General features: G+C 39.3%; 1 protein-coding gene across 1 annotated transcript; it reads left to right on the plus strand.

Annotated features, from left to right (window-relative positions):
- Positions 1–11,120: 11,120 nt before the first annotated feature.
- Positions 11,121–16,798, plus strand: LOC134661726 (probable cytochrome P450 303a1). The gene is made up of 4 exons (XM_063517905.1): positions 11,121–12,005; positions 12,957–13,134; positions 15,160–15,277; positions 16,451–16,798. The coding sequence occupies exons 1-4, from the start codon at positions 11,123–11,125 to the stop codon at positions 16,796–16,798; spliced, it is 1,527 nt and encodes a 508-aa protein (XP_063373975.1). The 5' UTR covers positions 11,121–11,122.
- Positions 16,799–25,722: the final 8,924 nt, after the last annotated feature.

Below are 25,722 nucleotides of genomic sequence, written 5' to 3' on the forward strand. Positions count from 1 at the left end.
TTTTAATAATATGCCCATATACAAAGTTTACAACGATTCAAGTCCTGCACTCAAATGAATGTTTGACCTCCATACAAATCTTCAACCCCTTTTTCACCACCATGGGGATGAATTATCAAAAACTCTGAAATTAGTTTTCTTCTCTTTTGATGAAATACCTTTTTAAGAAGTTTCAAGTTTGTAGCTTTAAATAAAATTTGAACCCTTTACGTTTCAACCCCCTTTCGACCCTTTAAGAGATGAATTTTAAAAACGCTGAATTTACTTTTCTCGTATTTTAATAAAATGCCATTTTACAAAGATTCAAGCCCCGCACTCACAAAAATGTTTGATCTCCATACAAACTTTTTACCCTTTTTCACCACTTTGAGAGATGAATTTTCAAAAACGCTGAAATAAGTTTTCTTCTCTTTTAATAAAATACCTTTTTACGAAGTCTCGAGTTCCTAGCTTAAAATAAAATTTGAACCCCATAAAAACTTTCAACCCCTTTTTAACCCTTTTACGGGATGTACTTTTAAAAACGCTGAAATTACTTTTCTTGTATTCTAATAAATGCCTCTGTACAAAAATTCAAGCCCCGCTCTCACAAAAATATCTGATCTCCATACAAACTTTCAACCCCTTTTTCACCACCTTGAGATATGAATTTTCAAAAACGCTGAAATTAGTTTTTTGCAGTTTTAAATTAATAGCTTTTTACGAAGTTTCAAGTTCCTAGTTTAAAACAAAATTTGAAACCCGTACAAACTCTCAACCCCTTTTTAACCCTGTTAGGGGATGAATTTTACAAAACGCTAAAATTACTTTTCCTGTCTTCTAATAATATCCCCAAATCCAAAGATTCAAGTCCCGCGCCCGAAAAAATGTTTGATATCAATACAAACTTTCAACCCCTTTTTCACCACCTTACAGGATGAATTTTCAAAAACGCTGAAATTAGTTTTCTTGTATTTTAATTTAATAACTTTTTACAAAGTTTCATGTTCCTAGCTTAAAATAAAATTTGAACCCTATACGAACTTTCAACCCCTTTTTAACCTTATTAGGGGATGAATTTTACAAAACGCTGAAATTACTTTTCTTGTCTTCTAATAATATCCCCAAATGCAAAGATTCAAGTCCCGCGCTCGAAAAAATATTTGATATCCATACAAACTTTCAACCCCTTTTTCACCACCTTAGGGGATGAATTTTCAAAAACGCTGAAATTAGTTTTCTTGTATTTTAAAAATATATCTTTTTACGAAGTTTCAAGTTCTTAGCTTAAAATAAAATTTGAACCCTATACGAATTTTCAACCCTTTTTTAACCCTGTTAGGGGATGAATTTTACAAAACGCTGAAATTACTTTTCCTGTCTTCTAATAATATCCCCAAATACAAAGACTCAAGTCCCGCGCTCGAAAAAATATTTGATATCCATACAAACTTTCAACCCCTTTTTCACCACCTTAGGGGATGAAGTTTCAAAGACGCTGAAATTAGTTTTCTTGTATTTTAAAAATATATCTTTATACGAAGTTTCAAGTTCTTAGCTTAAAATAAAATTTGAACCCTATACGAATTTTCAACCCTTTTTTAACCCTGTTAGGGGATGAATTTTACAAAACGCTGAAATTGCTTTTCCTGTCTTCTAATAATATCCCCTAATACAAAGATTAAAGTCCTGCGCTCGAAAAAAATGTTTGATATCCATACAAACTTTCAACCCCTTTTTCACCACCTTAAGGGATGAATTTTCAAAAACGCTGAAATTAGTTTTCTTTTATTTTAATTTAATACCTTTTTGCAAAGTTTCAAGTTCCTAGATTAAAATAAAATTTGCACCCCAAGACGAACTTTCATCCCCTTTTTAACCCTCTTAGGGGTTGAATTACCAAAAACGTTGCAATTACTTTTTTTTGGATTCGGCTATTATGCCATTCTAAGAAGTTTCAAAGCATTTGTAATGGATTCAAACTTTCAACCCCTTTTTAACCCTGTTAGGGGATGAATTTTCAAAAACGCTGAAATTACTTTTCCTGTCTTATAATAATATCTCCATATACAAAGTTTCAAGTCCCACACTCACAAAAATATTTGATCTCCATACAAACTTTCAACCCCTTTTTCACCACCTTGGGGGATGAATTTTCAAAAACGATGAAATCAGTTTCCTTGTATTTTAATTTAATACCTTTTTGCAAAGTTTCAAGTTCCTAGATCAAAATAAAATTTGCACCCCAAGACGAACTTTCATCCCCTTTTTAACCCCCTTAGGGGTTGAATTTCCAAAAACGTTACAATTACTTTTTTTTTGTAATCGGCTTTTATGCTTTTCTAAGAAGTTTCAAAGCATTTGTAATGGATTCAAACTTTCAACCCCTTTTTAACCCTGTTAGGGGATGAATTTTCAAAAACGCTGAAATTACTTTTCCTGTCTTATAATAATATCCCCATATGCAAAGTTTCAAGTCCCACACTCACAAAAAAATTTGATCACCATACAAACTTTGAACCCCTTTTTCACCACCTTGGGGGATGAATTTTCAAAAACGCTGAAATTAGTTTTCTTGTTTTTTAATAGAATACATTTTTACAAAGTTTCAAATTCTTAGCTTAAAATAAAACTTGTACCCCATACAAACTTTCATCCCCTTTTTAACCCCCTTAGGGGTTGAATTTCTCAAAATCGCTTCTTAGCTCTTATACATTTTATAAATGCAACCTAGTGTCCAAATTGCAACTTTCTAGCGTTTGTAGTTTCGGCTCTGCGTTGATGAGTCAGTCAGTCAGTCAGTCAGTCAGTCAATCAGTCAGGACACGTGCATTTATATATATAGATAGATGTTCGGTATTAAAACCTTCTCCGTTTAATTATATTGATTTTCTACATTTAAAACATTGACATATTAAAGGAATGTGATTTTTCTATTTAGATTTGCACCAAAAACGTGTATTCTTTATTAATAAATAAGAAACAACGATAATACGTGTTTAAATAATTACATAATACATAATCCACTTCATTTTTGGTCCTTCTTATATTATGCACCTTTATCTTTGCACTTGCCGTTGTTATGATAATCACATATTACAGGTTTGTTAGACGAGCTCCCAGCTTCATCGTATCAGTAATGTAGTACGAGATCCGACTGCCCTAATATTGAGTTGCCGTTTGCTTTTAATAAGTGGAAATTTTAATTTCTCATAATAAAACGTGACGTAATGGAATGGACATTTTGGGACATCTTTTTTTAATGGAAGGGTGGAGAGTGCTGTCGATTCTGAGTAGAATGAGCCCAAGAATGTCCAGATTTGAAAGAATCCGGTTTTCGATATTTATTTTAGAAAAAGCCCAAATATCTAGATGAACTCTGAACCCCTATTGTAAATTTCATTCGATAGCGTGACGAGCGTTCGCGTTTGCGTTATGTCTATTTTTGTATGGGATATTGAACAGCGCGCCAATGGCCCATAAATCAGTTTTTTTGCGATATTATATATATTATGTAGGTACCTATTATATAATTTCATTGACGTTTCAGCTGAGTTGCACTTTCAACAAGAGTCTTTCCGTGACCACAGCTGGTGCAACTCAGCTGAAACTCAGGTAAAAACAATGAAATTATATCGCGGTAGACCCGTTTGTGTATTGAAATACCACCTGCACCTTTATCATTGCACTTGCCGTTGTTATGATAATCACATATTACAGGTTTGTTAGACGAGCTCCCAGCTTCATCGTATCAGTAATGTAGTACGAGATCCGACTGCCCTAATATTGAGTTGCCGTTTGCTTTTAATAAGTGGAAATTTTAATTTTGTATTGTTAGGGGTAAAAATTCATTAAAGGCCAATACAAGCTTCCATTTTGATATCCAAATGATGTCATTTTGTTATCATTCGTGCGTGCATTTTCTTGTACTTTTTCCTACATCTATTGGCGCGAGCGAGACGCATGGGCGAAGGATAATAAAATGACAGCATTTTGACATTAAAATGTAAGTTCGAATTGGCCTCCTGCTTAAGTTTGTTTCCTAACTAATTTTATTGCTTATATATATTATGTATATCTTACTCGTAATAATGTTGATTGCTGGTAGCTCCAGCTGCCGAAACTGGTGCCAGTGATAAATAATTTCAATTTCGATTATAACTTTATATCTCTCTATGCTCGTGACAGCTAAAGTTGCCCGCTACGCGAATACTGGGCGTGCTATACCAGGCGTTTACGACTGGTACGTAGCATGTTAGTGAATAGCTTAATTTGTTGTCTGCGACGTACTAACAAGTATAGATTAACCGCGGCGGGCTATCGCACTGCGTGCCTATGCACGTGCCAGCTAAAGTTGCCCGCTACGCGAATACCGGGCGTGGTATACCAGGCCTTTGTGGCTGGTACGTTGCATATTACTGAATAGCTTAATTTGTTGTCTGCGACGTACTAACAAGTTAACGACTACAGATTAAACGCGGCGGGCTCTCGCACTGCGTGCCTATGCACGTGCCAGCTAAAGTTGTCCGCTACGCGAATACCGGGCGTGCTATACAGGCCTTTGTGGCTGGTACGTGGCATATTACGGAATAGCTTAATTTTCAGCCTCATTTTTGAGATGTTGAAGGAAAGTTGGAATAGCTTGCGAACATTTGTAATTGCTGGTTTTATATTATAATAATAAAACCAGCTTTTGCCCGCGGCTCCGTCTGTGTGGTATTAGTAATTTGGGTACGTTGCTTGTTTTTTATCCAATCTGTCTTTTATTGATTCCTCATACAAACTTCCACCCCTCTTTTCACCTCCTAAAGGTATGACTAATTGATTTAAAATTGCTAATTCTATCTAAAACCCAATATCAGGCTAAGGGATATATTTCCCACATACGGCACTTCAAACATGTGTCCTATTTTCGATCAGTAAGACTGACATTCGATTGTCATTTTTGAAATGTCAGCCTGGTAAAGGGTTAAGCATCCACAGCTATGTGGTCACCGTTCAGTCTCTCGTTGACCACGAACGTTGTTAAAGGGTTCGAAACGTCTGGTTGTATTCTAAATTCGTTATACTCGATATAATCCGTTTGTACATAGTTTTATTTAACTATAACGGGTTAACACTAATTGGCTAGCACTTTATTATATCGCGGATTACCAAGGCAATATTAAAGCTTTAATTAAAGATAAATCTATTAGAAGATCGTATTCTCTTCTCTGCCCCATACAGGGCAAAACATCTCGGATCCCCGAGAGATTTCCCCGAGGTCCTACTCAACTAGGGTTGCCAGATGGTCGGGATTTGGCGGGATTCTCCCGATTTTTAGCATGTGTTCCCGATTCCCGACAGAGTGAAAATTGTCCCGAAAAACAGCTTCACGTTATAAAACAATAATTTCAAGTTCCGAACTGTTGTCGAGCGAGCGAGCGACCCGCGTTGAGCCCGTCAGCGCGTGCACGGCACGTGCGTGGCGAGATTGGGCAGAGCAGCTGACGTAGTGCCAATAATGTAAAATATCGTTGTTTTTAAAACAATTACTTTAATTTGAATGTTTTTTTCCCGACTTAAGTCCCAAAATCCCGAAAATTTTTCATTTGTTCCCGATAATAGCCCCTTTCGATCTGGCAACCCTATACTCAACATCAAAGGTTTGATAGGATTCCTCGAGGAGCTGGGCTGGCAGGACTAGCCCCTATCACGCAAAATAGGTGCAGGACGTCGAGTTGCGGAAAATCGCCCGTACTACAATACAATACAATACAATACAATAGTATTCTCTGTCCATATATATAAGCGCAAGCGCACTGTGTACTGGCGGGGGCTAGCATAAGACCCGGTCGCTTCCGGACTCCCCGCAGTGAAAGCCAGCCGGCGCACGCGCAAGGTAATTGCAAACTTACTATAACCCATAGTCTAATAAAACATGGTCTTCTCTTCCCAGAGTGACTCAAGCCTACGTCACAATAACATTGCCACATCATATAGCGCTATTGCATATTATTACTAAAATCGATGACATATGGTTCCTAAGAAGAGATCGTCGTATGTCATAAAGTTTCAGATTTTCCCATACTGACCGATTTAAATGAGACACCCTGTATAGCGCTGTCGCATGATGACGTAGGCTTGTGTCAGTCACGTGGTCGGAAGAGAGTACCAGGCGGAGTATATTATTATACCATGCTTTAACCTCGTGCCGCTCGCCATACACAATTATAGCCAAGGAAGTTTGAATCTTATTGTATTTTCAATTGGGTTGAATTTAATTTGTTCGAAAATTTTACGAGTCAAAAGAAATGCTACCTACTTTGATTTTAATAACAGTTGATATTCCATCGAAACTGAATGTACATCCTAATGTACTGGGCAGCCATGTCAGCACCACCACCACTGGCGAATGGGCCACTGGGCAGTCATGATATAAAACAGAAAGCGTTCTTTATTAAGAACATTGGGCAGGACTAGGATACACGTGGTAATTTTCCTTTCTAAATATTAACATTATACAAAATGTTTTTCCGTTCAGATATGCATTGTAGTGACATATGGCATTTTGAATCTATCTAATACCTTTAAACGAGCAAAAAATTTATATATTTATTTATTTATATATATAAGTATTTCAATGATCTCGGAAACGGCTCTAACGATTTCGATGAAATTTGGTATATGGGGGTTTTCGGGGGCGAAAAATCGATCTAGCTAGGCCTTATCTTTGGGAAAACGCTAATTTTTGAGATTTTATATGTTTTCCGAGCAAAGCTCGGTCTCCCAGATATTAAGGTTTTAAATGACAACAGGGTCATAGTTATTTCAGTTGTTTGTTTTACAAGAAGGCAAGCCCCGTGCTCTTACTGATACCTGAGCACGTGAAATATCTCAAAATTGTTGGAAAAGTGGAATTTTGTGGGGTATCTTCTATAAAGTTTACTAAGTGAAACACCACACCAACGCGGGGAAAATGTTAACTGTAGGTACCTAATCAAATCCAAATGAACGCTGTACCCATAGACTAGGAATCCTCTAGACTGAGTTTAGAGCAATTATTTCATTTAACCGATGCTGCCAAAAATACGGGGGTGCGGAGGGACGAGGTGAGCGAATCCCGTGCCGTGATTGGACACGGACCAATCACGGCACGGGATTGACTCGAAGATGGAGTAAAACTACCGTATAAGTGGCAGAGGGGGTAGCGTTACTATGCTCAGTCTAGAGGATGTCTTGTCTGTGGCTGTACCTAATATTTATTTTTCAAATTCACCACTTAATCTTTTCCACGCCGTGTCAAACACAAAAGCTGTCACGCAGACGCCACATCATTGAAGTGTCAAAACTGAAATTGAACTTTATGCACGACCTACGCGCGTAAGTCGATGTTGCTCTGTGGTCTGTGACCGATTAATCGGTCTTTGGCGTTGAACCTACGGTGCGGATGTATCGGTCATTGGCGTCCAAAAGGTTAAAAGTCTATTCCATCAGCCAACATGAGGAAACAACAAACGCTTGTGGATAAAGTGCAAGTTTCTCGTCAGTTTTATAGAATACCAGCCGATGTGGTAAAACATTTTTTTACCAATATTTTTGTGAAGAAGTAGAACTATCTAATTAAGTGTAAATTAAGTGTTAGGGCCACTTGTATCATTCACTAACCCGGGGTCAACCGGTTAAACTTGGAGTTACCATGGTTACCAGTACAATTTGACACTGGGTTGACGGTTTAACCAGATAACCCCGGGTTAGTGGGATGGTGCAAGTGGGCCTAAGTATAGGTGGGTATATGTAGTTCACTGTCACCAATATTCGCTAATGGAACTTGTCTCTTCGTGTATCTTGAAAATACCTTAGTAGTCATTCCAAATATTAGTAAAACAGTAACTAGATGGCGTTGTTTTATTTACTTATACAAACGACCGTTAATCGAGTAATTTCATTTAAATCGTACATTGTAGCAACACAATCTAGTGATTCTTTTTGATACGGCTTGTTTCTATAGAATTTGTAAAATAAACGTTTATTTATAAACGTCTGCTAAGTTAATCAGCCCTAGTAGCACGGTCGCATTTTTATCATTTATCACCATGCCTGTCACGTTCTAACAAGTATGTAAGTGCGAAAGTGACGGGCTTAGTGATAGTGGATAAAAATGGAACCGTGCTGAGCCCGCAGGTGATGATCGTCGTTTGTCTCTCTCTATGGCATAACAACAGATAGGGACAAACGACGATCATCAACTGATTAAGTTGGCAGCCGTTTATGAATACCATTAGTCGTTATTATTATTATAGTTTAAAAATGCTTTGCGATTTACTCTGACTATGCGAATGTTGCAATTAGATTATAAAATACTAAACAACTCGTCTATATGTATATCTATACATAGGTACAAATGCACAGCCCGGTTACAGTAGCAAGATGGAACTTGAAAAAGAGGTACGAAAGTGAGCTAAATATTTAGCTCTGAACCCCTATTGCAAATTTCATTCGATAGCGTGACGAGCGTTCGCGTTTGCGTTATGTCTATTTTTAACCGACGAAAAAAACGGAGGAGGTTCTCAAGTCGACGCGTATTTTTTTTTATGTATGACGCATAACTTTTTACAGAGTAGCTCGATTTTGATAATTATTTTTTTATTGGAAAGGGTATACCCCGAAGTTGGTCCCATATAAATTTGGAAAAAAAAATCCAACCTTAAGGGTAGGAGAATAGGGGATGATTGATTTTTCAACTACCGATTGAAACTAAAAAAATGGAAAAATAAAAACTTTTTACAAAAAAAATAAAACCGACTTCAAAAAGGATGAAATAAAATATTATCCTTTTTGAAGTCTATGCGTTACCAACTGATTTGTTTGAAGTCGGTGCCAATCCAAGTAGTAACAATACCAGTCAAAAATAATCAGCTTTATGGCTATAAATACCATTTCTGACTCGTATTGTTACTACGTGGCTTGGCACCGACTTCAAACATATCAGTTGGTAACGCATAGACATCAAAAAGGATAATATTTTATTTCATCCTTTTTGAAGTCGGTTTTATTTTTTTTGTAATTGTATGGGATTTTGAACAGCGTGCCAATCGGGACGTTATGGAAAATTTCAATACCCAGAAAGGAAAATGGGACTACGTTTGTATGGAGAATCGGTCGTCCCCTTTCCTCTTAACACATTTATTGGTCGGCTGGTGATAACACGGGAAAAACCATATGTAGCGAAAAGCGCCTACGAACAGAGAACTCGCCTAGCGGGTCACTGGCAGTGAATGCGTTCAAAATACCTTCTATCCCAGGTCCACCAACCCGCGTCAAGTATAACCGTGTATAAGCGTGTATTGGGGCGCGACGGGTAACGTAACCTATCGCATAATATCCGCATGACGTGTATACACGCCCCAGCGGGCGCCTGGTATGAGCCCTGACCACTTGGGTACAAGATTTGTATGAAACAATAGGATGAACAAGAAAATTCTGTACAAATCTAGATTATTAAGTAATATACCTATAGAGTGATCTTGAGTTAATATTAGCGTGCCCTTTGGGTAGTGCCGTGTGCCCGAGGTTGAAGCATGGTGAAATGGACTTACTTACTATATTATTTTGTCTTTATTTATTTCTCGTCTAAAGGGGCCCACGGGGCCCACTGATTAACAGTCTGCCGGACGGTATCGGCACATGGCGGACACGCCAAACATCAAAAATGATTTGCGTTTATATGTGTGCGCGGCACGTCTGTACACGCGTCAATGAGTTTCTGACGGAATCCTGACGGAATCTCAGTAAAGCGACTTATTACGCACACATTCATGTCGCGGCCTGTCGCGGGCGAGGTAAATCCGAATCGGGGCGAGGCGGTGCGTGTCCGTTCTGTATGATAATACTATTACTTATTCTGTAGTATCGGCCTGTCAGTTGTTCGGAACTGTCAAGTTTTTGTTCTTACTGATAGGCCGATACCGTCCGGTGGACTGTTAATCAGTGGGCCCCTTTACGTTAGCTAAAAACAACACAAAATATAGGTACATATAAGCACATTGTAAAAAACCTAACCACCGGCAGCGGACCAGCGGGGCTACCGCGAAAACCGAAATTCACAAATTGCGGGGATCTTTCTCTTTTACTCCAATGCAGGCGTAATTAGAGTGACAGAAAAATGCCCGCAATTAGCGAAATTCGATTTTCGCGGTTAAGTATAGCCCAGGGCTGCAGAGAGAGGAACCGCCCTTCCTTCTGAACCTTCTGAATCTGACCCTTTAGCCAACCACTTAGCGAGTCTCTCAAGGTGTTAAATATTATAATTATCACGAGAGAGTTATTATGATACCTACGTAACAAGTTTGACCGAGACAACGACTGTTTGTAAAGCACAAATAAAAATAAGGGATTAAGGGTGTATTCCATGCACTCTAAAATAATGATGTGCGTTGGGTTCTTGCGTGGGATACTTCTCTGAGGATACTTACTTATCGGATAAATATAAATATCTATTTTGTCTGTCTACGAGATATTTATATCCAAGTCCTGAGGCAATTTGTTTATCTTTATTTATTTAAGACAACAATGGCTCCAATCGTTGTTATTTCATTTTAGTCTACGTAAATAAGTACTTAATAGCATAGAGAAAAAAATACATAGATTGCTCACTCCATACATCAGTTTTAGTACCAAAAAGACTATTAGCATCTAGCATCGAGTAGCGGAACTATCAGTACTGCTACATCTATTGTCAAGTAGCAGTACTGATAGTTCCGCTACTCGATGCTAGATGTAGACGCTGAAATTAATAGTCTAACTGATGTATGGAGTGAGCACTCTTGTCTTACTATATTTCTCTATGTTAATAGTAAATATAGATTTTGCCTTTTGATTAATTAAAGATGCTTTTACTGCTCCCACGTACCTGACGTACCCTGCTTAGGGTTACCCCAGACTAGCGTCTTTTGAGCGTCGGCGTCTAGTTAGCGCCATGGAAAATGGCGTCGCTGCGCAGTTGCGTTAACGTTGCGTCGAGCAGCAGCTATAGAGTTGACTCGACGCAGACGGGAGATGCTAAGTGTGGGGTGGCCCTTAGAAGCAAGGCCGTTTTCTTGCACCAGAACCGAAGCCATATTTTTTCACCGTTTTAAACTATATTCATATTTTTGTGTTACAGATGTGGTTAACCGTGCTAATCGTCGTATTAGCAATATGCTTGTTCCTATACCTGGATACGGTTAAACCTAAAAACTTCCCACCTGGCCCAAAATGGATCCCGATCTTCGGAAGCGCGTTAGAAATATACCGGATGCGCCAAAGAACAGGGTATCTTTATAAAGTATTCAAGCAGATATCTGAAATGTACTGCAAAGACAGTCCTCTGCTTGGACTTAAAATAGGCGTGGATAGAATAATAATGGTCAACGGATTAGATGCTCACAAGGAAATGATGTTCAACGAAGACTGCGATGGAAGACCCAACACCATCTTCTACACGACAAGAACTTGGGGCTTGAGAAGAGGCGTTCTTCTGTCCGACGGAGAACTCTGGAAGGAACAGAGGAAATTCCTCTTAAAACATTTGAAAGAGTACGGCTTTGGACGGAAAGGGATGGCAGACATAGCCAGCTTCGAAGCAGCGCATATGGTTAAGGATGTTCGAGCGCTCATTAAAAGTAATAAAGAAGGAGGGGTTATACATATGCATAACTTCTTTAACGTGTATATTTTGAACACCCTATGGTCTATGCTTGCTGGATTGAGATACGAACCTACTGATCCACAGATGATAGTCCTACAGAAGCTGTTATCTGATCTTTTTAGCACCATCGACATGGTGGGGACAGTTTTCAGCCATTTTCCCATTCTTAGCGTGTTTGCTCCTTCAATGTCTGGTTATAAAAACTTCGTGAAAACTCACGAGAGGATTTGGAAGTTTTTGAGAGAGGAACTGGAAAGGCATAAGCAGGATTTTGATCCTGAGAAGCCGGATAAGGACTTTATGGATGTTTATATCAGAGTTCTGAGGTCCAAGGAGGTTCCTAACACGTATTCCGAAGGTTAGTAGTTTTATAACATGTATTGAATAAACCAGGGATCGGATACCGGTATTTTTTGTATGGGAACGGAAACGGTATTTTTTCGTTCTTTGCTAATTACTTCATTTCTAATTGAGCAATCTAATAATACGAAGTCGTAACCTAAAAACACAACTGAGTCCTACATTTCAAGTAGGTATAAAATAATTCGAAAAATATGGTTACATATTTCTAAGTTTTTACAAAAAACCGGTTCCGATCCCTGGAATAAACACCACTCGAGTAAATTTTACTGTAGTAGTAGTGATTCTAAAATAGAATCCCAAGCGTAGTGAGGGGTTCAATGTAGGTATTACTCCCTCGCCGTAAATATGTCGTTTTGCTCCCTTGTGACACAATCTCTTAATTCGGCAACGTTCATAATACTGGACATGACCTTTAGCCCTAAATTTCTGTATTTTTTCTTAACCATAATCATTGCTACTAGCACAGTACACTAAGAACAGTAGTAAATCTTCATAGAAATGTGCCGCTGCCGGCTTGAATGTGTGCGTGCGCCGTGTACGCACGCGCTGCCACACACACATTCGTATAGTATACGGGGGAATACGGTGGCGGCAGTGTGGGCCGTACCGCGACTGTGATCGCGCGCATTCGAGTACGCTCGCATTTGCCTGCTCTTACCGGCCTTAATTTATACCTCATTTATGAATTGATAGAACATTTCATTATATTATATAAATAGAAACCTAGTGCTACTCATAATACGCAAATAATATATAACTTAAAATAAAAGTGACAACCCTAAGCGCCAACGCAAGAGTAGGTAAATAACTTGCCGAGCGGCCTTAGATTTACTACTGTTCTTAGTGTACTGTGCTACTAGGTATTCAGCGCCAAGGTAGTTATGAACTCCCTACCTTCCGTATTTTCTGTAAATTCAAGGGTTAATATTTAGTCTGACGTTCTCAGGTCAACTGGTGGCCATTTGCATGGACATGTTCATGGCCGGCACGGAGACGACCAGCAAGAGCATGAGCTTCGGCTTCAGCTACATGGTGCGAGACGTGGAGGTGCAGAGGAAGGCCCAGGAGGAGATTGACCGCGTCGTCGGCACCAGCCGACCGCCGCATCTGGACGACCGGCCTAAGTATGCATTTTTTTTAATTTTTTATTACAATAACATTTTTCCATTTACATTATCTTACAATAATTACATGAGGTGCAAATAGAGGCACTTGTAAAGCGATTCACATAATACAATCTGTTGCACAAATGTGCATTACTGTAATAGTCTGTTACATTCTGCTTTTACATCCCAGCCGGGCTAGCACATGATTGGCGGGACAGCATCTCACGGCGAGATAGACCACCCGTCCCTCTTTTATTAGAAAAAGACGGGTAGTCTAATAAGTATGCCATGCCGTTTGTCCATTTACTTTAAGATTAACCTTCGACCCGCCCCGGCTTTGCACAGGTTAACAAAATATACATAAACCTTCCTCTTGAACCACTCTATCTATTATAAAACCGCATCAAAATCAGTTGCGTTGTTTTAAAGATCTAAGCATACATAGGGACAGATAGACAGCGGGAAGTGACTTTGTTTTATACTATGTTTATATCTTTGTTATGTGTTTGTTTTCACTTTCTCCTCTCATCTACTCAAAGGTTAACTGGAAGAGATCCCTCATAGGGATAAGTTCGCTTTTGTACTTCTCACTACTTGTATGTTATTTTTAATATTTCTTTTGATACAATAAAGAGTTTACTACTACTACTACTATGTAGTGATATGGAGAAGACAGGCAAGTAAAATTTATTGCTGGGAAGACCGCCATAGGGCAAAAACTCTCGTATTTGTATACGTACGTAGCTCAGACACTGTCTGAAAAAAAAAACGAACCCCGTTTCTCAAAAGATTGTAACTTGTAATACAAGTGGAAGTCCCTTTCTAACAAAAGCTGTCAAAAATTGACATCCACTTGTATTACTAGTACAAGCTTTTGAGAAACGGACCCCTGCTCTAACCGACAAGTAAGAGGAGTAGAAGTGTGTGTAATTGTGTACAAACGCAAGGGTGAAAAGCGATGTGAGCTTGTGGTCTTCTCCCCATTTACCTTCCTTATATGTACAGTCAGCAGAAGTTGCTAAGTGGGCGAGGTGTTCAAAATTACCTTGACACGCTCTTATTCACTTAACAACAAAGTCGCGTTAAGATCATTTTGAACACCTGGCCCGCTTAGCAACTTCTGCTGCTGTGTGTCATCAAGCTACCGAGATTTGTATACAATATTTTAATCCATGACACATTGTTACAGCATCTGTTACATTTTAAGTTTTTGGTTCGGGCAGATCTCTTGCAAATATAATCTCCTCTAATCTGACGATTTTTTTCATAGAATTTTCCAACATCCAGGCACGTGTAAGGAGTGGATCTGGTTATAAGGTTTCAGCTTGTGCAATACTTATTTCGGGCAGTTCTCTTTTAAATATCGCATATATTCTCGTGAAATTTGGTGAGCAGTTTCGATAATTGTATATTTATAAATATATTTGTCCATCAAGTTTTTATTACCTTTTCAAAGTAGCGGAGCTATGGGGCTTCGCCAGGTCTACATCTCACAGACGCCAGTGTAGTACAATAGTTATTTGTTTTACATATGGGCAAAGTTGTTTTATAACTCGTGCTAATAATCATCATCATGTTGTCCAGGCCGGTTTTAAAAAACTGAAACGAATAAAACGAAGGGGAATATAGCTGTGGTTAATACACATCAAATTACCTACGTAATAATATTTTCTTTAATGGCAATGCCCCGGAAGGAAAATGGCGACTACATTTTTATGGAGAAGCGCTCGTTCCCTTTCTTCTTACTTACTTACTTGGCTGACGCTGTGACCCCAAATGAGTCTTGGCCTCCAATACAAGAGCAGGCCATTTTGCTCGGTCCTGCGCGGATTCCCAGAGATAAAATTATAACGCCAAGGACCACTATAGGTATTATTGCGGACGCAATCAAAGTAACCTTCACACTTACGAGTAGGGTTTTCAATAGTTTTCATTAGCTCGCTTGCGCCCGGGATCTTGGCGTTTGAGTGATGTTTGTGTTTGTGACATAAAGCGTTCAAAGGGTTAAAGGTATAAGATTTCACATACGAATATTTGTTACAGCATGCCGTTCTGCGAAGCGATAGTTTACGAGAGCGTACGCCATTTCATGGGCCGCACGTTCAGCGTGCCTCACCGTACGCTGCGGGACACCGTGCTCGCCGGCTACAACATACCTGGGGTAAGTTGTTGAGTACAAGAAGCGATAGTTTATGCAGAGAGCGTACGCCGTTTCATGGGCCGCACGTTCAGCGTGCCTCACCGTACGCTGCGGGACACCGTGCTTGCCGGCTACAACATACCTGGGATAAGTTAGGTATATGAAGCGATAGATTACGAGAGCGTACGTCATTTCATGGGCCGCACGTTTAGCGTGCCTCACCGTACGCTACGAGACACCGTGCTCGCCGGCTACAACATACCGGGGGTAAGTTGTTGGGTACAAGAAGCGATAGTTTACGAGAGCGTACGCCATTTCATGGGCCGCACGTTCAGAGTGCCTCACCGTACGCTACGAGACACCGTGCTCGCCGGCTACAATATTCCTGGGGTAAGTTGTTGGATACAAGAAGCGATAGATTACGAGAGCGTACACTATTTCATGGGTCGCACGTACAGCGTGCCTCACCGTACGCTGCGGGACACCGCGCTCGCCGGCTACAATATTCCTGGGGTAAGTTGTTGGATACAAGAAGCGATAGATTACGAGAGCGTACACTATTTCATGGGTCGCACGTACAGCTTGCCTCACCGTACGCTGCGGGACACCGTGCTCGCCGGCTACAACATTCCTGGGGTAAGTTGTTGGATACAAGAAGCGATAGATTACGAGAGCGTACACTATTTCATGGGTCGCACGTACAGCGTGCCTCACCGTATGCTGTGGGACACCGCGCTCGCCGGCTACAACATTCCTGGGGTAAGTTGTTGGATACAAGAAGCGATAGATTACGAGAGCGTACACTATTTCATGGGTCGCACGTTCAGCGTGCCTCACCGTACGCTGTGGGACACCGCGCTCGCCGGCTACAACATACCTGGGGTAAGTTTGTTAGGTACAAGAAGCGATAGTTTACGAGGACGTACGCCATTTCATGAGCCGCACGTGGGGTACGTTGGTACAGAACCTAACATACCGTGGGTAAGTTGTTATACTTAATAGGTAATTACGTGTCACCATGCTAATGTTAATAACGGCCTCCTAGTCCGAGTTTGAATCCTGGTAAGAGAATTTATGTGTATTTATCACAAATATTTGATCCTGACTTATGGATGGTTTCTATGTTTAAGAGTATTAATGTCGTCTCTTTCGTCTTAAAAACCTAAAATTATATTCGCATTCATTCTTTTCCAGGACACAATGGTAGTCGGCAACTTCACGAACATCTTAATGGACGAATCTCTGTTCCCCGACCCCCACTCCTTCCACCCCGACCGTTTCATCACCAACGGGAAAATTAACGTGCCCGAACAATATTTCCCGTTCGGCTTATCCAAACACCGGTGCATGGGAGAGGTGCTGGCCAAGTGCGAGATCTTCGTGCTGACGGCGACGCTGCTGCAGAATTACACGTTTCATCCGATAGAGGGCGAGATGCCGCCGCTGGAGCATATAGATGGCGCCACTCCTGCCGCTGCTCCGTATAATGCGAGAGCGGTTCCTAGGTCACACGTAGTGGAGAAGTGGTGTAGAGAAGAATAAAATATTATTAAATACAGCAGTTATTCAATACAAAAGAAAAATTGCTAACGTTTGCCCTCAGATGTTTGTACTTGGATACTTTTGTAAAAAAATAAATAATTGAATTTTTCAAGGCCCTGCGACCTCCATATAGAAGCTTTGTAACCACCAGGGGTGTCGCAATCCACAGAATATAAGTACTGCTACTCTGGTATGGGTAGTCGGGAGGAACCAAAATAAAGTAAATAACCATGCATTACTCACGTTTAAAGAAGCATAAATATTATAATTGGTTCTAATAATTATTAAGATAACATGGGCGAATACTGTTACTGTTATTTTAGTATTATTGACTATCGTTACTTAAAGAATATAAGTACCTAGGTACTTATAAGTAAATTGAGAGAATATTTTTAAGTCACGGATCTTACCAATTAGCTATTAAAATGCTGTTAATAAACTTGTCTTTTTTTCTATTTCCTATAAATTATAGAATTTAAATTGTAACACCTACGTTTATTTCTGTGGAATGTAACTTAAATAATTAACTGGTAGGTTGGTAGGGCGTCCTCTAGCTGGTGCGGGTGCACGGAACACTGAGCGGTATAGTATGAGCGTTGCTGATGGCGCGGACGGGTGCGACGGATTTTACCTACAACGGCACCCGCGTGCGTGCGCCCGCTCCGTGCACCCGCCCACGCTATTGAACGCTCATAGAAAAGTTAAATCAAATAACCTAATTTATAAATGCACAGATTTATTAAAAAGCATAATGAAACACCAATCAATTATGTAGGTATAAACTAATGTTGTGACTTTTGATTCCATCAAAACTGTTAAAACCTACCAATTTAACTGTAGGTCAGAAATACTCAGCTTTAAAAAAAATCTGACGTCCTACGAGTACATAAAGTACGTAAGTACAGTTTAATAAATTTGTTATTCATTATTAGAACATGGTAAGGACTGGTACTATAACCGAAGTACCTATGGAAAATGTTATTGGTCCACGAGCCAGGCGCAAATTTCGTCAGTCATCGCCTCCCGGGTGAAAACTCGTATACTGGTTAACGGCCATATATGATGAACCCTCGTGGACGTCAGCTGCCGCTACGTTGGTGGGTTGAGGAATGGAAGCCACCGAAACACGTAAAAAAAAAATTTTTTTTCAGTCATCGCCTCCCGTTTGATACTTAGTCAGATGAAAGTTTAGGTGCTATTGTTAATAAAAACAATCGTCAGCCGGTTGTATCGCGGTGGAATCACCGTCAGCTGTACACATGAACATGTAAAAAAAATTTTTTTTTTTCAGTCATTGCCTCCCGCTTGATACTTTGTCAGATGATAGTTTAGGTGCTATTGTTAATAAAAAAACTCGTCAGCCGGTTGTATCGCGGTGGAATCACCGTCAGCTGGTCACATGAACATGTAAAAAAAAATTTTTTTTTCAGTCATCGCCTCCCGCTTGATATTTTATCAGATGATAGTTTAGGTGCTATTGTTAATAAAACAAATCGTCAGCCGGTTGTATCGCGGTGGAATCACCGTCAGCTGGTCACATGAACATGTAAAAAAAAAATATTTTTTCAGTCATCGCCTCCCGCTTGATACTTTGTCAGATGATAGTTTAGGTGATATTGTTAATAAAAAAAATCGTCAGCCGGTTGTATCGCGGTGGAATCACCGTCAGCTGGTCACATGAATTTATAAAGCAAATAAATAAATACAATCTAAAATTTAAAATAATTGGTTTCAGTCATCGCCTCCCGTTTGATACTTTGCCAGATGATAGTTTAGGTGCTATTATTAATAAAAAGAATCGTCAGCCGGTTGTATCGCGGTGGAATCACCGTCAGCTGGTCACATGAACATGTAAAACAAATTTTTTTTTTCAGTCATCGCCTCCCGCTTGATACTTTGTCAGATGATAGTTTAGGTGCTATTGTTAATAAAACAAATCGTCAGCCGGTTGTATCGCGGTGGAATCACCGTCAGCTGGTCACATGAACATGTAAAAAAAAAAAAAAATTTTCAGTCATCGCCTCCCGCTTGATACTTTGTCAGATGATAGTTTAGGTGCTATTGTTAATAAAACAAATCGTCAGCCGGTTGTATCGCGGTGGAATCACCGTCAGCTGGTCACATGAACATGTAAAAAAAAAAAAAAAATTCAGTCATCGCCTCCCGCTTGATACTTTGTCAGATGATAGTTTAGGTGCTATTATTAATAAAAAGAATCGTCAGCTGGTTGTATCGCGGTGGAATCATCGTCAGCTGGTCACATGAACATATCAAGCAAATAAATAAATAAAATCTAATATATGTTCATATGACCAGCTGACGGTGATTCCACCGCGATACAACCGGCTGACGATGTTTTTTATTAACAATAGCACCTAAACTATCATCTGACAAAGTATCAAGCGGGAGGCGATGACTGAAAAAAAATTTTTTTTTTACATGTTCATGTGACCAGCTGACGGTGATTCCACCGCGATACAACCGGCTGACGATTATTTTTATTAACAATAGCACCTAAACTATCATCTGACAAAGTATCAAGCGGGAGGCGATGACTGAAAAAAAAAATTTTTTTTACATGTTCATGTGACCAGCTGACGGTGATTCCACCGCGATACAACCGGCTGACGATTTTTTTTATTAACAATAGCACCTAAACTATCATCTGACAAAGTATCAAGCGGGAGGCGATGACTGAAAAAAAAATTTTTTTTTACATGTTCATGTGACCAGCTGACGGTGATTCCACCGCGATACAACCGGCTGACGATGTTTTTTATTAACAATAGCACCTAAACTATCATCTGACAAAGTATCAAGCGGGAGGCGATGACTGAAAATATTTTTTTTTTTTACGTGTTTCGGTTGCTGCCATTCCTCAACCCACCAACGGAGCGGCAGCTGACGTCCACGAGGATTCATCATACGTAGCCGTTAACCACTATAGGAGTTATCGCCTGGGAGGCGATTGGTCATGGAAACCTGTTCGTGGCTCGCGGTCTATATGTTAATATAGTGGAAGAACATTTATATATCGATATTTTTGTTATGTAGGTACTTCATGTAGTACATTAGACTTTGTAAGCATATAAACACCATAGAAACGAGGTTACATGTAGTCAACTTAGATATAGATAAATGTTATCCGGTCACAGATTAAAAATAATTCAGAAGATCGTTTAACGTTTTTAACTTGTCCTAAACAAAATTACCTTACGAGGAAAATTACTTATTTTTAGGGTTCCGTAGCCAAATGGCAAAAAACGGAACCCTTATAGATTCGTCATGTCTGTCTGTCTGTCTGTCTGTCTGTCTGTCCGTCTGTCCGTCTGTCCGTCTGTCTGTCCGTCCGTATGTCACAGCCACTTTTCTCCGAAACTATAAGAACTATACTGTAGAAACTTGGTAAGTAGATGTATTCTGTGAACCGCATTAAGATTTTCACACAAAAATAGAAAAAAACAATAAATTTTTGGGGTTCCCCATACTTCGAACTGAAACCCAAAAATTTTTTTTTCATCAAACCCATACGTGTGGGGTATCTATGGATAGGTCTTCAAAAATGATATTGAGGTTTCTAATATCATTTTTTTCTAAACTGAATAGTTTGCGCGAGAGACACTTCCAAAGTGGTAAAATTTGTGTCCCCCCCCCCTGTAACTTCTAAAATAAGAGAATGATAAAACTAAAAAAAATATATGATGTACATTACCATTTAAACTTCCACCGAAAATTGGTTTGAACGAGATCTAGTAAGTAGTTTTTTTGTTATACGTCATAAATCGCCTAAATACGGAACCCTTCATGGGCGAGTCCGACTCGCACTTGGCCGCTTTTTATATTATATGTTTATTAATATGTTTGTTCGTTTAATGAACTGAAAACAATATTTAACAATACCTCTTTCTTATTCACTTACAATAATAACTATTTATATTCCATAATGCCTATAAGAACTTTGGTTTATTGACAGACAAATAACAATTCAATTGTCATACTCTTTAAACATCACCCTGTGTCTAATATAAATATTTTACAATAATTAACAACACTTACAAAACTTAAGTACTATACGTTAAAGTAAGGATGGTAAGCACGTAGAATTTCGTACAGTGACACGCCTGTCTCTATCGCACGCGTATAATTAGATTGCTATCCCGCTTGCTGAGTGGCATTGACCGCCAAAAACATGAGCAGGACAGCAATATACCTAATTACGCGCGTGCGATAGAGATAGGAACAGGCGGGTGAGTGTACAAAATTCTTCGTGCTTAGCGACTTTCTTTATTGACACAAGGCATTTTGCTAAATTTAATTAAATACAGACAATTCTTGATTATTGTATGTTTACGAGTTTAATTTGCGTATCGCGAAACTTTGTTATACGCCTCTCTATCCCTAGTATATTCGAGCGATAGAGAGGGAAATATACGAAGGAACGAATGAAGTGGTTCACGCTATGCGACATGTTTGACGTCTTCTGAGCGTCGGCGTCTAGACAGCGCTCTGGAAAATGGCCGCCCCAGTGGCGCCAACGTTGCGTCGAGCGACAAACAAATAGTATGCCAATGAACACCTTTCGCTTTTACATATAGCCTGCTCCATTTATTTCAAGAGATTTTTACAAATAAAAATAATTTAAAAAACAATTTCGGCAATAAAAAACACTCAATACAATAAATAATGTTTTTAATGAATGGCACGTAAACCGATAACATCTTTGTAAAAATCTCTCAATGTAAAAACTTTTTATGGATTTTAAAACTTTGTGCTTTCTTAAATCTAGTTTCAGCACCAATTGACTCCAATTTTCATACCTACAGCTTATTTACACTGTTGTCAACAATAAGGTCAATGTGGCTAATTCCGTCATAGGGACTATTCCGTCCACCAGCGTTTTTTTCAAACAACAATCAAATTTGATAAGTTATCGACAAAGCAGCGATTGCTTATAGTTTCAGCAATCAAAAGAGGATGGGTTTTTTCCTACGATTAATCAAAGAAGTATAAGCTCGTGGACGGAATAGGCCCTATGACGGAATTAGCCACGTTGGCCTTAGTTATTTTATTAAACTTAAACTTAAATATTCACAAATAAAAGTAATAAATAATAAATAAACAAAATTAATTGAGATTTGCTTTGGTGACGTATTTTGTTCTTTCACTTAATATCTAATATTTGGAAATACAAAATGAGATAAAACTACAAAATATTAATGGCCATCCCACACTAGCGTCTTTTGAGCGTCGCCATGTAGTCAGCTATGGAAAATGCGTCGCTGCGCAGTTGCGCCAATGTTGCGTCGCGCAGCAGCCATAGAGTTGACTAGACACGGACGCTCGGAAGACGCTAGTGGAGTGACTTTTAAGGCGATTTACACACAACACCGTCTGCTGTGGCGTGTGATGGGAGAGACTTAACATCATATCATGTAAGTTTTGTAACCCGAAAACATCACAAACATCTGTGTTGCTACCACCAGTTTGGCACTGACATAAACGCCACCGAGAATGTATATGTCCGTTTTGACAGCGCCAGTGACTCATGGGACGGGGCCATATCGTGTAAGTTTTGTAACCCGTTTTTTGTGATACAATTAAGGACAATAAGCAAACTTTATTATCGATACGATTTTATAACGATAATCTTTTCACATGCACACAGACCCATATTTAATAGCTTCGCCAACAGGTGCAATACAAAAATACTTCAAAAGCAATATCTGGGAGACTGAGCTTTGCTCGGAAAACATAAAAAATCGCGATTTATCAGAGATGTCTAGTTATAGTTTTCTCTAGATCAATTTATCGCCCCCGAAAACCCCCATATAGCAAATTTCATCGAAATCTATACAGCAGTTTCCTAGATCCATGAAAAATATATTTATATAAGAATTGCTCGTTTAAAGGTAGGTATAAGATATTCAGTAAAAATATATGTTAATAACAAGCGAACTATATAGGTAACCACTTTTGGCAGCATAGTAAACCATACTTACATAATTTTTAATTTGTCCTAAAAATTTCAAGAGTCCGCAGCAAGTTCGGCCGAATTTCACCTTCCCATACAAACGGAGTTTCGTTCTCATTTTAAAACTACGTGTTGGATTGTAATGAAACTTTGCACATTATAATGACATAAGGTATATCTAGGTCTATAATTCGTTTATATAGCTCCAGTTTATAAAACAAACGAAATAGAGTAAAAACTATTTCTGTGTGAAAAACTTAAATTGGCTGTATTTTTAGGGTTCCGTAGCCAAATGGCAAAAAACGGAACCCTTATAGATTCGTCATGTCTGTCTGTCTGTCCGTCTGTCTGTCCGTCCGTATGTCACAGCCACTTTTCTCCGATACTATAAGAACTATACTGTTGAAACTTGGTAAGTAGATGTATTCTGTGAACCGCATTAAGATTTTCACACAAAAATAGAAAAAAAAACAATAATTTTTTGGGGTTCCCCATACTTCGAACTGAAACTCAAAAATTTTTATTTCATCAAACCCATACGTGTGGGGTATCTATGGATAGGTCTTCAAAAATGATATTGAGGTTTCTAATATCATTTTTTTCTAAACTGAATAGTTTGCGCGAGAGACACTTCCAAAGTGGTAAAATGTGTCGCCCCCCCCCCCCTTGTAACTTCTAAAATAAGAGAATGATAAAACTAAAAAAAATATACGATGTACATTACCATGTAAACTTCCACCGAAATTTGGTTTGAACGAGATCTAGTAAGTAGTTTTTTTTAATACGTCATAAATCGCCTAAATACGGAACCCTTCATGGGCGAGTCCGACTTGCACTTGACCGCTTTTTTAAATTATGTGAAGCTACATAAACCAATTACAGGCATAGATATACCTTATCCTATTGTAAGTACAAAGTTTCAGAGCAAACTAGCAACTCGTTTTAAAATGAGAGCGTATTAACTACGTTTGTACGGAGAACCGAGCTTGCCGGGGTCCCTTAAAAAGCAACAACATCCAGAAATGCATCTACGTAACTGTCAACAATATATGAATATAAGCATTTTATAAATGCATGTAAGTACATTAGAATCTAAGTAAAGGAATGTGAGTAGGTAAATATATTATATTCAACATCAAAACACTATTAACCCTTTGACCGCCAAAGATGTGAACTGACGCGCGCGGCTACATCCCAATATCAACCTTCGTGCATTCCGACAAGGTTCATAATGACGCGCCGCACACGATAGGCGTGACGATCAAAGAGTTCAACAGAATTCTTATACAGGTATTTGACTTAAAGATATATTTAAGTATTTTTTAAGGTTACCTACCTAAAATAATATGCTCACCAATTTATTATAATAAAATAAAACAAAAATATAAAATATTTTTCCAAAAATGGACGGTATTCAAAGAAAATACACTAAAGTGCAAGTAAAAATAAGTTTGCGCTGTTTTATAAGTACCTAGGGCTTAATTTGGACATGATAACAGATCACTGGCTGCATACTAATTATTACTGTAACAAGGCATCGAAATTAAATTCCTTTGTTGTACAGTCGACGTCAAAGATATGTTTACATTTTTCGCCTTATTACAAAGGCATAAGGTGCAAAAGTGTAAACATATCTTTGACGTCGACATGTCAGATGTACATGACATTCGACAATTCCATTTTGCTGAGAACTTTTACACCTAGAGATTTCCACCTCCACTTTTAATAAATTAAAAATTAATGATACCTTGATCTTTGCATTTAACCCCTTGACCGCCAAGGACGTCAATTGACGCGCGCCGATTATATCTATAACCCAGTATCTTCGTGCACGATAGGCGTGGCGTTCAATGGGTTAATGAATACCCCAGTACCCATACGTCGTAGTATCCATCCATGTTTAAATCAATAGTAATAGTGATACATTTAACCGGTGCGTATAGGTAATAGGTACCTTTTATAAGGGATCCTTTACCACGTAGGTACTTTAGAAATTCTCCAAAATTCTAGATATCGCTGCCTTTTTAAGGCCACTCCACATTAGCGTCTTTTGAGCGTCGGCGTCTATAGTCAGCGCTATGGAAAATGGCGCCGCCGCGCAGTTGCGCTAACGCTGCGTTGAGTAGTAGCCATAGAGTTAACTAGACGCCGACGCTCGGGAGACGCTAGTGTAGGCACTAAGTAGGTCCTTAGCGATACGCTATAGTTGCGTCAAACCCTCGCAACACGCGAAGTGATTAAGAAAGAGATAGGACACCGCCCACCACAGGTAGGTGGGACTGAGAGCATAGTACGTCCCCGCCCCCGTCTTGTCAGCGTGCGCGCAACGAGCGGTGAGGCGGGCGGCGCGCGCAGTGTACGTAGAGCAGCCATCGCGAGCACACAAGCCTGAAGAAGGACCCCCGATGGGCCCGAAATGTTTTATATTAACAAACTACATGTTCGCGTGCTGCGGGTGTTCAACTTACATTTAGTAGTGACAATTAACGAGTGCTTTATTGTGATTTCAGGCGAGGCGGATGCCTTTTGGACTTCTTCATCTGCCGCACCAGGCGGAGCCACGGGTTGGGCTTGCGTCATCTGTCATCTTGGTCGTACGGCTTCAATTCGATCTGGAACAAACATAATATTTATTAAACAGACAAAGTGCTGTAAATATTTATGCCTTAATATATGGGCAATAAGATCGTGTATACATATTTTTGGCACTCTTTTCGTATCGATATTTTTAGACGTGACTGTACTACAAACATACCTCACTCATAATGACCTAGATCAGAAGGTATTGTCGCGGTTTACTCTTAGGGCTCATTTAGACGGTGCGAGAACTCCCATGAGAATTTAATTACATTGGGTCATTTGATCGGTTGGCTGAATTAATGTAACCTCAATGGTTCGCAATGTAACTACAATCGTATACGAGTTCCCACGCCGTCTAAATGAGCCCTTAATC

The sequence above is a fragment of the Cydia amplana genome, chromosome Z (assembly GCF_948474715.1).
Source record: "Cydia amplana chromosome Z, ilCydAmpl1.1, whole genome shotgun sequence".
NCBI classification, from domain to species: Eukaryota; Metazoa; Arthropoda; class Insecta; order Lepidoptera; family Tortricidae; genus Cydia; species Cydia amplana.

Bases quoted from the DNA above. Each gene is read 5' to 3' on its own strand.
- LOC134661726 (XM_063517905.1), top strand. From the start codon at position 11,123: ATGTGGTTAACCGTGCTAATCGTCGTATTAGCAATATGCTTGTTCCTA. The intron at 13,135-15,159 runs GTATGCATTTTT...TATTTGTTACAG, and splicing joins CATCTGGACGACCGGCCTAA to CATGCCGTTCTGCGAAGCGA. The intron at 15,278-16,450 runs GTAAGTTGTTGA...ATTCTTTTCCAG, and splicing joins CCGGCTACAACATACCTGGG to GACACAATGGTAGTCGGCAA.